Here is a 15,284-nt window from a genome sequence, read left to right as displayed (position 1 = left end):
GTACAGTCAGGGTGGGAGGGTCGAGGAATGGGGAAAGTGGATGAGACAGCTGCCTCCAGTCTCCTTTTTCCTTCTGGTAACTGGGAAGAGTGGAGAGAGAAGAGGGAGAGAGCTGCTCCCAGCAACCCAGCCACATCCGTGCTCAGGAATGGGGGAAGGCTGTCCGATGGCACCCCACGGTCCCCAATGTGGAGCATGTTCCTTTTGAGGCAGTGGGTGATGGCCCAAGTGTATGGGTCCCTGCTGCCCCTGTGGGAAACATGGGTGAAACTGTGGCTAACTGTCACCAAGTGGGCATTGAAGGACTGTGCCAACAGACGGAAGATCTCTCTGGCTGTCATCTTAGACTTCTCTTCCCTGTCTCTCTACCTTTCATATTTATATATATATATAAGCAGGTGGTGGCTGTGCACATTCCTTGGTTTTATCCAGGCTAGGTGACTTTTTTTTTTCTTTATTGGCAAGGGTATAAGAGCATGCAGTGTAATTGTCCATCCGATCATCACCCACAAGGATCATGGTCTCCTGAGAGGAGGGTGAAATTCTCGAAGGATTTTCAGGTCTCTGCTGGTGTCTGCTGTGTGGCTCTAGAGGGTGCCCCAGGCAGTCAACCTGAGCCTCGCAGCTGAACCTCGGAGACTGGCGAGACTGGGTGTGGGTGTCCAATGCACCCACCCAGGGTGCTCTGAGCAGCTCCTGCTCGCTGGTGTAGTTGACCCTCAGCGCTGACCTTGGGGTGCCCGAGCTTGAGTGACCTGCTGCGGGAGCGGAAGAGGAGCGCCTGTCTCCGGGTTAGCCTGAAGCGGTGTGTCGCGGCTTCCTTCCTCAGCGAGCCGTGTGGCTGGAGCGGCTGAGCAGCTGCGCCCTGAGAACGTCTCAGCCAGCAGATACTGTCTCGTGGGGCCAGACTCTCATCACAGGTTTCCTGTTGCATTTAAAATAGGATTTGTGTATAAAAATACAGTTTGCACACAGGAGCCCACATCTTCTGAAAAGGGAAATATGCTTTTCTTGGGCATGGAGGGTAAGTAGATCAAAAATAAAAATAAAATCATCTTGTAAGAACGAGAAACCAAATTCCACTTTGAATTGTGAGAGGTTTATATTTAGCCTACTCCCTTACCTTTCTTCCCTCCTGCTCCTGACTCCACAGCACAAGTGAACAGTGCAAGATTAGTAGGCAGCTCAGGGGCAGAACTCGCCGGTGGGTGGGCAGGGCTGTACCCCCACCTTGCCCTGCTGTGGTGTTCTGTGACGTCTGGATCATCATGCTGAGTCACTTCCCGTAGTGTGGTCGCAGCAGTGGTTAGCCATTGAGCAGCCGGGCTGCTCTCGGCCTCTCAGCCACAGCGATGTACTGAGGCCTCCTGGGGCGGCCAGGGAAGGCCTGGCAGAGCGCGGTGCATCTCAGATTCTGACGTGCCCAACTTCCCTTTCTTTCAGAAATGTTCTCGCTGCCAGGAGGCAGGTGCCACCTTGGGCTGCTACAACAAAGGCTGCTCCTTCCGCTACCATTACCCATGTGCCGTTGACGCAGGTAAGCTGGGCAGCACTGCCGATTGAGGCTCTCTGTCTTGCCTGACCCTGTGCTGCAGAGGAGTGGGATGGGGGTCTGTGTTTTATTCATCTAATTCTCGTATGATTCACCAATCAGGTGTGCATCCAAAGAGTGGTGCAGCCGTCACAGTGGGTCTCAGGACATTCTGTCACCTTGTTTGAAAACTCCTGTGCATTAGCAGTCACTCATTCTCTCTCTCTCTCACACACCATCTCCACCACCCGCATTTAGCCTCGACAACCACTAGCCTACTTGCTATCTATGCATTTTCCCATTGTGGATAGTTCATATAGATGGAATTATAGACTATGTGGCCTTTTATAACCAACTTCTTTCACTTTGCATAACGTATGTAATACTCATCCATGTAGTATGTGTCATTTGTATTACCATGTACTGTTTTATCCTAAGGGACATTGTATGTATCTGGTGATCTGTTGATAGGCACTTGGCTTGTTCCTAGTTTGTGACTGTCAGGCTTGCTTATAGCACAGTCAAACTCAAGTCTTTGTGTGGCTGAATGTGTATCTTTTCCACTCCTCTTGTGTGGAGGACTTCTGGGTTGTGTTGTGACTCCTTGTTGGCCCGGCAAAGCATGGCTGGCAGTCCGCTCACACCCTCCGACACTGGTTGTGACATTCCCTGCTGGCAGGTCTGTGTGCCTGTTGGCCGTTTATGTACCTGTCCAGATCCTTTGCCAGGAGCTTTTTCTGGGTCTCCCCTGCAGGTGCAGGGTCCCAAGGCTCTGGATCATGCTGCACTGCCTTCTCAGGCCAAGCAGGGAGCTGGATGGGAAGTGGAATACCCAGGATACGAACCGGCATCCATATGGGATCCCAACGTGTGCAAGGTGTGGGCTTTAGCCTCTAGGTACTACACCGGGCCCAGATACATAATCTGCACATAATTTTCTCCCATCAGCAACTTAATTGGTTTTTTTGTTATTGTCATTATGTTTTTGTTTTACTTTTTTGATGAAGTCCTATTTATCTACTTTTTTTTTCTTGTTTGTGCTTTTGATGCCATATTCAGGAAGCCAGTGCCTAATCTGAAGTTAAAAGATTTATACCTTTTGTCCCTAAGAGTTGCGTAGCTTCAGCTCTTACACTTAGTTCTTTGATCCATTTTGAGTTAATTTCTGTTTTTTTGTGAAGGAAGAATCCAAATTCATGCTTTTGCATGTGGATGGCCAGCTGTCCCAGCTCTGTTTCTAGAAAAGGCTACTGTAGCCTCATTGAATGATGTTGGCACTTGTGAGGAATCATTTGGTCATGGTGTGGGCCTGTTTCTGTTTGAAAGGCAGAGTGACAGGGAGGGAGGAGAGCAGTCCAGCACGCGCGTGTGAACACACACTCACGAGACAGGGTGACACATGGGGCTGAGCTCAGCTTAAATCAGGAGTCTCGAATTTCACTCGGGACTTTTCCATGGGTGGCAGGGACCCGAGCACCTTGGGCTAACCTCCATGCCTCCTGAGAGCGAGACTGGAAGCAGCACTCTGACGGAGTCCTCGGGGCAGCTTCACTGTTCAGCACGGCACACACACCTCTGCTGTCTTACTATCCCTGGGTGTTGTAGTGGAATTCAAATCATTTTCTCGATTTTAGGGTTATGTATTATGAAAGTTAAGAAATACAGTTGGTGTTTATGTATTGGTCTTATATTCTGAAACTATGATTATTCTTAGTTGTAATCATCTGTAGTGGGTTTCTGTATTCAAGGTCATGTCATGAATGAGTAGAGATAGCTTTACTTCCTTTTCCTCTTTTTCTTGCTTAGTTGTCCTAGCTGGAACCCCTGGTTAGAGGGAAGTGTCAGGAACTGACATGTTTGTCTTGTTCCTGATCCATTAGATATAACACTAGCTGTGGATTTTTCATAGACGATACTCTTTTTTTTTCTTTTAAGATTTATGTATTTATTTGAAAAGTGAGAGTTCAGAAAGAGAAGAAAAAAATCAGTTTTCTGTACCTTGAATTACTGCCCCTTGGACCACAGACATGTAACTGGGGCTGGGCCAGGCCAAGGCCAGACCCCAGAACTGCATTCTGATCTTCGTGCGGCGCGGGAGCCTGCGTGCTTGGGCCATGAGCTACTTTCCCAGCGCATTAGCAGGGAGAGCTGGGTCAGACGAGGAGCAGTGGGAACTTGAGCCAGTGTTTACACGGGATGCTGGCATCGTAGCCCTGCCGCAGCACGGGCCCCTCAGATGGTGTGGTCAGAGCTGAAGGAGTTCCCTCCTGGTGCTAGTTGGCAGGGTGTTTTTCTCATTGAGATTTTGTTTGGGAGATGGGAGAAGCCAAGTTCTTTTCCTGCTGTGATTTCACTTAGCACAGCAGTACATACTCCTGTGACCAGACACAGCATAGAGGTTAGTCCCTGCACACCACACTGCTCTCTAGTGCAACTGCTGGTTGTCCTGTCGTTTTCACGGTCAGTGCAGATCTCAGTGAAGGGCCCCGGAGATTGCCTCCCCACCCTGCCCTGCCTTTGGATACCAGTCGCCAGCCACCAGTTGTGCTGTATGTTTCTGAATGACCAGCAGTTACCAGTCGGGGCCATTACCCCCTCGTTTGGGCTTGATGAGCATTTTGGAGCAGCTCTCAGAGAATTCATGAGAATGCCCCTATATTTTAAGCGATACAAGTGAACAGCCAGATGGAAAAGATGGGTAGGGCCAGGTACGTGGGGAGAGCTTCCACCTTTAGTCACTCCTGTGTGTGAGCAGCAGGGCCCAGGGGTTTCTGTGGAGGCTTCATCACACAGGCGTGGTCAGTCATTTCCAAACCCCTTGCTGGGAGAAGCAGAGTAGTGCTGAAGGAGCCAGCATCATCTTCCTGGTGACCAGCCTCTATCGAGAATCCCACTCTGGAGCCCCTCACCAGAGCTAAAGACAGATCAGCCCAGTGTCAAGAACCAGTGAAGAGCCTAATATCAGGCTGACAGACCACCCCACCCAATAACCTTACATGAGCAAGACATTTACAGTGATCTTAGGGGGCTTGGTGCCAGCAGCCAAGCAAGATGACCTGAATGTATGCTTTCAAGTATGTTTAAGTTCTTCATGCTACTTGGAAGGCCAAGATAGAGATACAGTAAGATCCTGCATCCCTCCAAAATGCCCACAATGCCAGGACAAGCCCTGTAGGAGGAGGGCGTGTTCCTCTCCATGGCATCGTAGCTGCCTGTGCTGGCCAGCCGCCGGCCACACCTGGCCACTAAAATTCGATTTAATAGTCATGTTCTTGGTTTCAGTAGCTGTATTTCAGGTGCCCAGTGGTTGCTCGTGGCATGCAACTCCAGAGCATCGTCATAGAAAGTTTCCTTGAGAAAAACTGTGCCAGGAGCCGGCACAGGGCAGCCTCCTCCTGTGAGCCTGGTCACCAACATGGCTGCTGCCTCAGCGTACTTGGGGGTGCCCCATGGCTGTGGGCAGAGCTTCAGTGTGGAGACCACTTTTCTGCCGCAGCAGAGACCAGGGCCTCTGTCGTCAGCTGCTGAGAGTCAGTGAAGAATGCTTCCTCCGCTCACACCTGTCCTGTGTGCCAGCCCCGGAAGCTGTGACATCTCTGTTCATCGGAAGATGGTGACCCAGTGTCCAGCGAGAGGGGTCTCTGGGCTGCCTCGGCTGCTGCACGCTCTGTCCCTTTGTGCAGAGCTAAAGCTGGGAGGGCAGCAACAGCCGAGAACAGCCACCTGGGCCTGCACTGCTTCGTGGGAAAGGGTGTTTGTGCTTTGTCTCTGAGCAACTCTCTTCTGCCATAGGTGTCTTCAAGTCCGGGAAAGGCATCCTGGATTGACTTTCTCTGGGTACAGTCAGGAGCAGCTTAGTGTTTTATCTCTGCTGCTGTCGGCTGCCCAGACCTTTAGTGTCTCTGGGCTGTCTCCATGGAAGCAGCCAGATGCTGATCTGCATTTCTGACATCATGTGAGCTCTTTCCGTGCTACTTGTGATGTCATGGGTAGAGGCGTGGCTCTAGGAAGGGAGAGCAGTATTAAGGACATGAAGTCTTGCTGAGGCACTTTTGGATGTATTTAGTGCAGTGGGTCCCAACAACAAAGTCAAGGTGCTGGGCTGTAGTATTTAATCAGAAACTCCACTGCTGCCTCTCCTGTCGGGGGTTTTTCCCCTTTTGGGGGGAACAGACATGGTTGGGAACCTTACTCGCTACAGCCTCTCTTGTAGTCGTGGGGTCAGAGCCCTGTGTGGCTCCCTTTGGAACTCTGGTGAGTAGCGACCTGCATCACAGAGTGGACCCCCCCCAACTGGACAGTTCCCTGTCTGTGCCCCAGGTACCCAGCAGCCACCATGCCCTGCTCTGAGTTGTGTGCTGAGCTACACTGGGGACAGTGTCAGATTCCTGGCAGTTCCAGAGGCCATGGACCCTTCCCCTTTCCTCGCTCGCACTTCGCCCTGGGGGGTAGGGCTGCCAAGAATGTCTGAAGCTCTGTAGAAGAAACTTGGCCAACTCCATCCTTTAACTTGGAACTTTAAAGGCGTGTTTAGATTTGGGGGTCTGATGTTGTGTGGGTGCTATTCTTTTTGTTCTCTGCCTAGTGAGTCTTCCGCAGCTTGTGTGGCATGAGGGAGCTGTCTCCTCTGAGCACACCCTGTGGCTCTGTGGCCTGAGCCCTCTGGCAGTGGGTAGTACTCGGCCTGGTCAGCCCTGGAGGAGCCACGTATCTGCTGAGAGGCCTGCTCAGAGACTTTACCACGTGCCCTGCTCTTCTCTGCTGTCCCATAGCAGGCCTGATAGGAAGTAGCCAAAAAGAGGCTCCCTAGAGCCCCTTGGGTATCTAAGCTCTCCAACTATAGTTTGAACCATTCCCAAAAATGGGAATTGCAGCTCCTGGAGGCCTGTAGGGAAGTTGAACAGAAAGGAGTGTTGTGTGATTGCTGTGTGGAGGGCCTTGGCCAGAGGTCTCCACTTCCCCTGGCACATCCCTGGAGAAGATGCCCGTTTCCAAAGTGCCTGGCGCTCGCAACGAGTCGCCTGTCATGTGCTCAGAGTGCTTTATTTCTGGTGCTTTCATCTCAGAGGGATGCGTGTCCGTCTGGAGCCGTATGTTACCAAGGCTCTAACACAGCTGCTCGCTAGTCCATGACCCTGGGCAGCTGGCCACCTGTCCCTTGCTCATGGAGCCCTCTGCTGCTACCCCAGCCTTGGCTTGGTAAAGGCCTGTGGCCTGGGGCGGCCCCAAGGCCCTGGGACAGGCACCACATGGTGAGCCGTGAGGGAAGGTGCATCCCCGAGCTGCGGGCAGCTGTCCCCTGTGTCCATCAGAACTCGGGCTGATGCGAGCAGCAGCAGTCTTGGTCACGTTTTGTACTTGGCTTTAAAAGAACACATTTCGTTTAGTGCAGCGGGAGGGCCTGGGCTTAGTGATGAGCTGCTGTCTTCCCAGGCCTGTGAGCAGACAAGGCGGCCTGTCCACCTGCTCCAGCACTCAGGGATTTGGAAGGCAGGTGCTGCTTACAGGGTTAGGCGTTTTAGGAAAAGATGCAAGAGTCTGATCTGATCTGCTGAGGATCTGGAAGACCTGGAAGCTGTGCTTTGCTTATTACTCTTTGACGTAAAGTCTGTGTGTAACACAGGCTGCTGTGCTGGGTCTCCGCTGAAACCCGAGTTAAATCGTACACTCGACAAGGGTAAGTGCCGTGCTGCCTCCCGCCGCGGTGCCCGGAGCTCTCTGAGAATGTGTGATCAATGCTGATTAACATTCTGCCGCCACATCCTGCACCAGTGACCTGGCTGCCAGTCCCCAGCAGCTGCAGCTGCAGCGTGAACTCGTTAATTAGATGTCCTCTCCTGCTCCACCATCCTTGTGCCAGAGCCCCGCTCGCCTCAGGCACGTGTGTGCTTGCCGTCAGCAAGGGTGCTGTCGCCGTGTTCAGAGTTGAAATGAGTTGTTTTTTCTCCAAGGATTAAGAGCTCCCTTGTGGAGTTTTACTTTCCTGGGAAGCGTGGATTATATGATTCGGGTCAGAGCTTGCCTTGTGCCTCCATGGGTTGTAAGATGTAGGTGGCAGCTGGGCCTGCAGCCTGACTCCTGTGTGTCTGGGGGGCCTGGGCCTCTGTACCCAGGAGAGCAGGAGCCCCTGCCCTCCGAGGAGCGTTCCCGCAGAGGCACTGGCTTGAATCTGGGTGGTGGCCTTAGCTAGAATCAAGGGTGTCAGCAATGACAAGTGTTGCAAACGATCTCTATCAAAATGGTATCATGGTGGGAATATAAAAAAAAATAAAAATAATCTAGCCACAGAGAACCACTGTGACATGTTGGTAGATTTTTTTCCTTCAGTCATTTTTAAAAATATATATAAAACATTTAATAAAATTGTAATATACTTATGCACATTTGTATATGGTTCTAAGTGACTTGCTTTGTGGTGTCTCTGAGGTCTTGCTGTTGAAGATCGCAGTGTGTTCTGGCCTCTGTGCCCATGCCCTGGCAGTGCCTGTGCACGTAGACTCCAGCTGACCATCTCCTTCTGCCTTGCAGATTGTTTGCTACACGAGGAGAACTTCTCAGTGAGGTGCCCCAAGCACAAGGTGAGTGAGAGAGTCCAAGAACCTGTGCTGCCAGCAGGGCACCCCCACCTGGTCCTCAGGGAGTGCGAGGTCTGATACTCCAGGGAGACCCCTGCCCAGCAGACCAGCAGGCTGTGTGACATCAGGGGCTCTAAGACCGAACTCTCCCACTTGCTGGTAACTACTCGTTGTCACTCTGGTTTGACAGAGCTGGCACGTGGCCAGGCTGATTCCAGGCCTGATCGATAAGCCGAGGGTGTTTTCCCAGACAGAAGGGGGTGAGTCCACAACTTAGGCAAGCCCCATCTGCTCCAGGCTGTCTGGGCAGAGCTGACCTGGACGTATGCAGCTGAAGAGCTCTTGGCTGCCCTGCTTCCACAGAAATGGCCTCCTGGTCATCCCTTTTAGGAACGGGTGCAGGGTGAGGGGTGAGTGGCTTGTTGGTGAGGTGCCAGGAGAATGGGATGGCAGGGGGTGATGCCAACATGCGCCTGCATTGCCAGCATTTGCCAGCTGTGCTGGCCTTTCCTTTCTGATGAGGTCACACTGACACCTGGTGGTCATTGGCTACTTACAGGCCACCATCTGCAGAAAGTACTAGAAAGAGTCCCTGGACAGGTGTGCCGTCAGTCCTCAGACCTTTCCGGAGCTGGGTCCCGGAGCACACCGTGTCCTGTTCCTACTGTGTGTCCTATTTTGCTTCTGAGAGGCCTGTCTGAACACCTCCTGTTTGTCATTCAGTACTGACTCTGCTTTTTCTTTCCTTTCTCGTGTGTCGTTCCTGTCTTTGCCTCTGGGCGCACTCCCTGTCCCTCTGTCCTGTCTCATCCCTGCTCTGCCCGCGGCAGCCTCCCCTCCCGTGCCCTCTGCCCCCCTTGCAGAACAAGACCGCGAAAGGGAGCCTCAGCACAGAGCAGTCGGAGCGGGGGTGAGGGGGGCAGTGTGCTCGTGGGAATGGAAAGGACAGCAAGCACAGGTGAGTCGGGCTGCTGGGCTGCCCCCACCACCCCGTCCAGCCCCTGCGGGTGTTGTGGCCTCTGCCCTCTTCTCGCCCAGGCTGCACCACCACCACCACGGAAGTTCCTGGATTACCACGGTTTCCCGTCCTTGGTTACTGAACTCTGCAGAGTACCTGAGGGAGTGTGGTGGCAGCTGAGCCATCCTCTACCCCCTGGGTTGGGATGTAGCTGACTTCCTGGAGTCGGCCCCTGTGAGCAGAGCGTGACCACGTCAGGCGTCTCGGGGGAAGGTCCTGCCGGCTCAGAAAGGCTTCTAGCCAGAGATCTCTTGTGTGTCAGTCTAAGGGCGTTTTTGTAAAACGTCAAGTGTTTTTCCTTTGAAAATATAAAAAAGTCTCCAGGTTCCCCTCCCAGTACTGTGGACAATCCCTTTTGTGGAAGTACAAAAGGAAGGAAAATGCCCCTCAAAGATTTAGTAGACTTTAGTGTCTGATTTCTTTGAACCCTGCTGTTTGGCAAGCTCCTGACTGGGCGTGGGGCTGCCTGAGCCTGCGTGTGGCCAGAGGCCCGTGGGAGAGATCACTGTCCTGGGTCTGTGGCTTCTCCCTCCCTACCTTGCCGAGTCAGAGAGACTGAAGAGAAGGACGAGCCAGATGGGACTCGGCTCCTGCTTCTTTGGGAGGGGAAAGGGTTGTTCTCTGTGGGGCTGCTATGCGAGCCTCCACCGTGTGCACCTGCCCCTCAGGGGAGCACCCCCCTCGCTGTTCACTGTGGAATGTCCTCTCCCCCCAGGAGGTTTCTGCTTTTTTTCTGGAAAACCTGACAGTAATTTGAGGGGAAAAACCAGATTCGTCTCAAAAAGTGGCAGTTTTCCTGCTGCTTCTTTGGAGATCCCAGCACTGACGCGGGGACTGCGAGGTGGCCTGGAGGCCAGGGGGCTCCCTGTACGTTCCTGACGGCGTGGCGCTGAGCCTTTTGTTCCAGGGAATAGGCCAGCAGGGGAGGGGTCTGTGCAGAGTGGGGCAGCTACTGGGAAATGACCCCTTAGATCTCAGGAACCCCATGGGCTTGGCAGCCATTGGCACTCTCCAGGTGGCAGCAGCCTTCACAGGCCGGCTGGGCTGTGAGGCAGTGCTGGGGGTGTTTTCTGTTCTCACTGGCCTCCTGGGACTCCTGATGTGTCACTGCAGGCTCTGCCATCTTCCACACAGTGCCTCCGTGGTGTGTCTCAGAAATGTGTCCTGTTCATTGCTTGGTGCTGGCACTCTTGTCCCAGAATGCCAGCCAGCCTGGGTTGGAGAAAAAGAGAAGGTCTGGGCCTGGTAGGCAGACCTGTAGACATGCTATTTGCCCACTCGTCCTAAGCCAGCTGGCAGTGGTATAACCAGGGGAAGCGCAGACCTACTGTCCACACTTCTCCATGTGAAATGCTTGTTCTGTTCACCGCTGCCAGTAGATAGATTCCTTTTTCTGGGTTTTCAGCTCTGTGGAGTTCCCTCAGGGAGCCAGAGGATCTTGTTGCAGCCCTGTGACCCAGGCAGGGGCACGCTGCCCTTGGCTAGTGCTCTTCCCATGGTCCCTGCTGGGGACCCAGCTACTGTTATTGGCACCCCAAAAAAGGCAGGCAAGGACAGCGGGTGCACCCTTATCCTACCTCCTTACACATCATGGCATGAAATTTGCTGTGTGCCACCAACTGCCTCTGTACCATCCTTCTGGGTTTCAGTTAGGACCTGTCTGCCCCATTAGCACAGCCAGGCATGGGCTCTGGCTTCGGTGGGGCTGTGTCCTGACTGGATTTCAGGAGCAGGGACTGGAGAGGTCCAGGCACAGAGAGACACCAGAAGATGCTGCCTACTCCCCAGCATGTGAGGCACCTGCACCAAGCCCTCGCCAGACCAGGGACACCAGAGGAAAAGTCCTTTGGCAGCTTGGCCCCTGGGTGCCTGCCCTGTGTCATCATCTCTCTGGCTTCCACATAGCTGGACGGCAGGGCTCTGCCAACAGGACCGCTGTACCCTGTTCCTGGTCTGGTCCTGTGCCAGGCCCTGTGATTCAGGGGAGGGAATAAGGACCTTTACCAGCCAAGGAAGGAAGCTGAGACAGGTGGCAGGGGTCATACGGCCCACCACCCACTTAGGAGCAGTAGCACATTCTGGAGTGTCACTTTCCTATGCTTATTTGAGAGACACCCCTGGATAACACCTCCTGAGGAGAACGCAAGTGTCTCTACCAGCCCCAGTCCTGCCTTGGAACTGTACAGTGGCTGCCTCTGGGCCGCAGGGCCATCTTCTCGAGCCCTCCTTCCAGCCCTGTCGCTCACCCTGGACCTGATCCAGGCTCCTTACACTGCCTCAAGACCCCAGGAATCTCCGGTGAGGCTCTCCAAGTCCCTGGCTTTCCCCCCTATGACTTTGTGTACTTCCCAGCACCCATCCCTCAAGAACAGCCGTGCTCCCTAAATCGTTGTCTGAATCACTTCCTCCCCACTTGGCAGCCCATACTCCGTAGATGGAGCCCTGTGGGCGGGGACTGTCGCTGGCTATGTTGCCGTGACCTAACAGTGCAGGGCCCATGGCGGTGTTGACAGAATGTGTGCCTCCTGAGAGTACTGGGAGCTAACCTGGCCTGTCTGCCCTCAGCTGACACAGATTTTCCTCCAAACCCTTGCCCTCGGGTAGGGAGTATGACGTGTCTGGCCATGAGGGGACAGGCTCTGTCTGGGTCCTGGGTGGGTAAGGTGGTATGGAGTTAGTGGTTCCCTGCATAGTTGGGAAGGGAATCTTGGGACCTGGCATGGAAATAAAAAGCATAGAATGTGCCCAGGTTCAAACTTCAGGGTTGTGCGGGAGCAGGATGGACAGGACAAGCAATTGAGGCAGGAAACATGGAAAGCCTGTGGCCCAGGATGCAGCCCTACAGCTGTTCAGAGTTCAGAAGCCTTCATTTGAAAGTGAGGAAGAAAGATCTTCCATCTGTCTCCATGAACTGCTTCACTCCCCAGATGCTCACAGCAGCTGGACAGGCTGGGTTAGGCTGAAGCCGCGAGCCATCTCCATCTGGGCTTCCCAAGCACTGGATTATCTTCTGCCTCCCAGGGAGAGGTGGATCAGACGTGGAGCCAGGACTCGGAGGCGCTTGCTGTGGGATGTAATGTCCCACGTGGCACCTGCTGTGTCACGTGCCTGCCCAAAGAGCCTTGTAAAGAGAGTGAATTGTTCTTAGCACCGGCATCCTGAGAACCGGCTTGGAGGCTCGGCTGGCACAGCCCTGTCCTCTGTCACTGGATATGGGAGAACTTGAGCAGCCAAGCCCCATGGCCACCTGTGGTCAGTCGTGATGCTTTGGGTGGCTCCCTCCTGCAGTCCGAGAAATGAAGCATCTCCAAGGCCTGCAGCTAGCACAGGCCTGGCACGAGCCAAAGCTGCTCTCCCTGCTCAGGAAACCATTGTGTGGGGTTGTATTTTTTTTTAACTTATTTCTTTTAGAAATTTTTTTATTTATTCAGAAGGAGTTGAAGGGGATGACAGATCTTTCATCTACTGGCACACTACCCTAATAGCTACACTGGTCAGCACTGGACCAAGCTGCAAGGTCAGAAGCTCCATCCTCATCTCCCACGCGCGCTTCAGGAACCCAACAACACTTGCCATCTTCCACTGTTTATCCAGCCACTAGCTGGATTGAAAGTAGGGCGGCCAGGACACGGGGGGTGGCTTCACCAGCCGTATTACAATGCCAACCCCAAACCATTTTGTTTCTAAAAATAACTGGAGGACCAGCACACTGGCATCCCATTCGAGTCCTGGATGCTCCACTTCCAGTCCAGTTCCCTGCTAATTCATCTGGGAAAGCTGGAGAACATGGCCCAAGTGCTTGGTCCCCTGTCACCCACATGGGGAACCTGGATGGAGTTCCAGGCTGCTGGCTTCAATGTGGCCCAGCTCTAAGCTGTTGTAACTGTTTGGGGAGTGAAGCAGCAGGTGGAAGGTTTTAAAAAGAAAAGAGATTGGAGAAGTCATGGTCCATTGTGTTCAGTGACACGTGTGTTTGGGTGGCCCAGTGAGCAGACGCTGTGGGTAACTCCCTGTTGGGAAGGTTAGCAGATGGTGCCCAGGCCAGTGAGGCAGGCCCTGGCCCTGAGGTGTAAGTTTGGAGGCTGGCGTCCTGCCAGCAGCTGGCTTAACGGAGGGGCGGTCTGCTCTGTCCCTTCACCCAATGGTGGAGGCATTCACCATCCCCAGTGAGATTCTTCCTTTCCTGGTTGTTCCTTGAGGGGTGCCCGTTAGCTCCGCCCTTCTCGTTACATTTCCAGAGGGTCTTTTTTTCCCTGTGGTGGCATCTGAGAAGGTTCTGGGGACAGCCCTGTGACACTGCTGCCTTCCCCTTTGCCTGTGGCCTTAGCCTAGGAAAGCTGAGCAGGGCAGTGGAGGCCGTCCCTGGCTGTTGGGGGAAGGGTTGTACCAGAAGAGGAGATCTGGCCCTAGAGGGTGAGGAGGTCTCCGGACCCAGAGCTGCCATGGGGTGAGGGATGCTTACAAACCACGGGGTGCTTAGCTCTCACTCCAGCTTGGCAGCTGTCTTCCTGGATCTGTTTGCAAAGTCGTTATTGGTATTTTCTACCAAGCAGTCAGGAGCCTGTTTGTCAGAGACAAGTGAGAGAATGCGAGTGTGCCTGTGTGTTCTGCATCCCGCCTGCGCTAGCCTCCTTGGCTGCCTGGCCCGCTGGTAACCCTTACAGAAGCAGAAGAGGGTGTGGCCTGGCTTTCTCTCAGGTTGGTTTGTTGATGGGGGACACTGAAGAAGATGGAGGAAAATATAGCAGGGCCCACAAATGCAGATGGAAGAGTTCAGTGGTGGGCAGGCAGGCAGGGGCTGATCCTGGCCTCCAAAGTCGATTTGCTGGGTTGAATCAGACAGCAGGTGAGCTGCTCCATCTGCCCTTCTTGAATCTGGAACCCTGTTTTGGGGCCTGGGGGCCGGGATTGACAGGACCTGGGAACAAGCTGACATGTGTCAACACTGTCGGAGACCCTGGCAGGAATGTTCTTGATGGGGGTTCTTGAAGAACTGGCCCTGGGTCACTTGGTGTCTCTGGTCCGCCCCCCTCTCCCCCCAGGACAAGCCCAGCTGAAGGCCAGAAACAGCTACCCCGTTAAACAGGGCCCATCTCTGGAGGTGGACTCACCCCTAAGAGCCAGCCTGCCTGACTGGGTCACTCCTGCCCTTTGCTCTCCAGGCCCAAGCTCCCGCTGGCAGCTGCATGGCTTTGGCTGTGTCCTGCTTTAGGAGCATGGCCACCGAGGTGCTGCGTCCAGGGGTCCCAGGGACTGCTTGGTGGAGGGGTCGTGTGGAGGTCCCTAGCACTCAGCATCTGTCGTTGTCTTTCAGGTGAGACTGTGGAGATGAGAAGGTGGTGGATGCTTGAGATGGATTGGAAATCTTCCTACTGTGCAGCCACACCCCACCCCACCTGCCCCGATGTGCCTGCCCATGCCAACACTTCCTTCCTAAGTTCTCACATCACACTCAAACCTGTGGCACCGCAGGAAAGACCCAAGATGTTGGAATGGCTGTTTCCATGGACACAATCTCCATAGTGACAGTGTGGGGGGAGGGGGGTGGGGGGTGACAGGGAAGGGGGGGACTTAAAAGGGAGCGATAAAAAATATATATATATAAATCTATTTTTAGTCTGGAAAGACTTTGTTTAAATGAAAGGTGCGCTATCCCTTTTCATTCTATTTTAAAATTATCTAGCTAAAAACTCCAAATTTGTTCCAATGACAGTGAAATTTAAATGTGAAATTGAACTGAGCGACTCTCATCTCGTGCAGTGCGGGAGGTGTATGGCTTTGTTCCTAGCCTGTCCCACCCCGTGCAGAGAGCACAGCCCCAGCTGGAAGGGCAGACCAACTACACCACAACTACCCGTTTCCTGTCATTTGTCTCAAAGTGGGAAGGTTTGGGGGGAGGTGGGGGAAGGGGGGATGGTCCATGTTTTCAAGAATGGGGAAATGATGCTTAAACACAAAAATAAATTTTTTTCATTTCCAGAAACACTATTTATTTATTATTATTTTAAATTTTTAAAAATTTTTGGGTGGTGAAATTGGCAGATGCCCTGATGTCCTGAAATTCCAATGTCCAGGGTCGCTGCGGCTGCCAAGAACCCTGAGTTCCACAGTCCAGAGGTGACTGACACCTGGGGCTCTGTCCTTGGCACACACCAGGGAT

The 15,284-nt window shown here is 53.4% G+C and overlaps 1 protein-coding gene across 3 annotated transcripts in view; it reads left to right on the top strand.

Moving 5' to 3' along the window:
* The window catches only part of TCF20 (transcription factor 20), an 82,246-nt gene extending 67,741 nt beyond the window's left edge, over positions 1–14,505 (top strand). Inside the window, exons 3-6 of one of the 3 annotated variants that reach the window (XM_040987064.1) lie at positions 1,444–1,537; positions 8,060–8,109; positions 8,937–9,064; positions 14,439–14,505. In XM_040987064.1, coding sequence (XP_040842998.1) covers positions 1,444–1,537; positions 8,060–8,109; positions 8,937–9,020 — 228 coding nt within the window. In that variant the 3' untranslated portion in view covers positions 9,021–9,064; positions 14,439–14,505. Of the gene's footprint in view, positions 1–1,443; positions 1,538–8,059; positions 9,065–14,438 lie in introns of those variants that run through there. The other 2 variants (XM_040987055.1, XM_040987074.1) reach the window with 2 other exon arrangements.
* The last annotated feature ends 779 nt before the right edge of the window (positions 14,506–15,284 follow it).

This window comes from Ochotona curzoniae, unplaced genomic scaffold (genome assembly GCF_017591425.1).
Source record: "Ochotona curzoniae isolate NIBS_2020 unplaced genomic scaffold, NIBS_Ocur_1.0 contig_1014, whole genome shotgun sequence".
Classification (NCBI taxonomy): domain Eukaryota; kingdom Metazoa; phylum Chordata; class Mammalia; order Lagomorpha; family Ochotonidae; genus Ochotona; species Ochotona curzoniae.
This window is presented reverse-complemented; position numbering and strand designations above follow the sequence as displayed.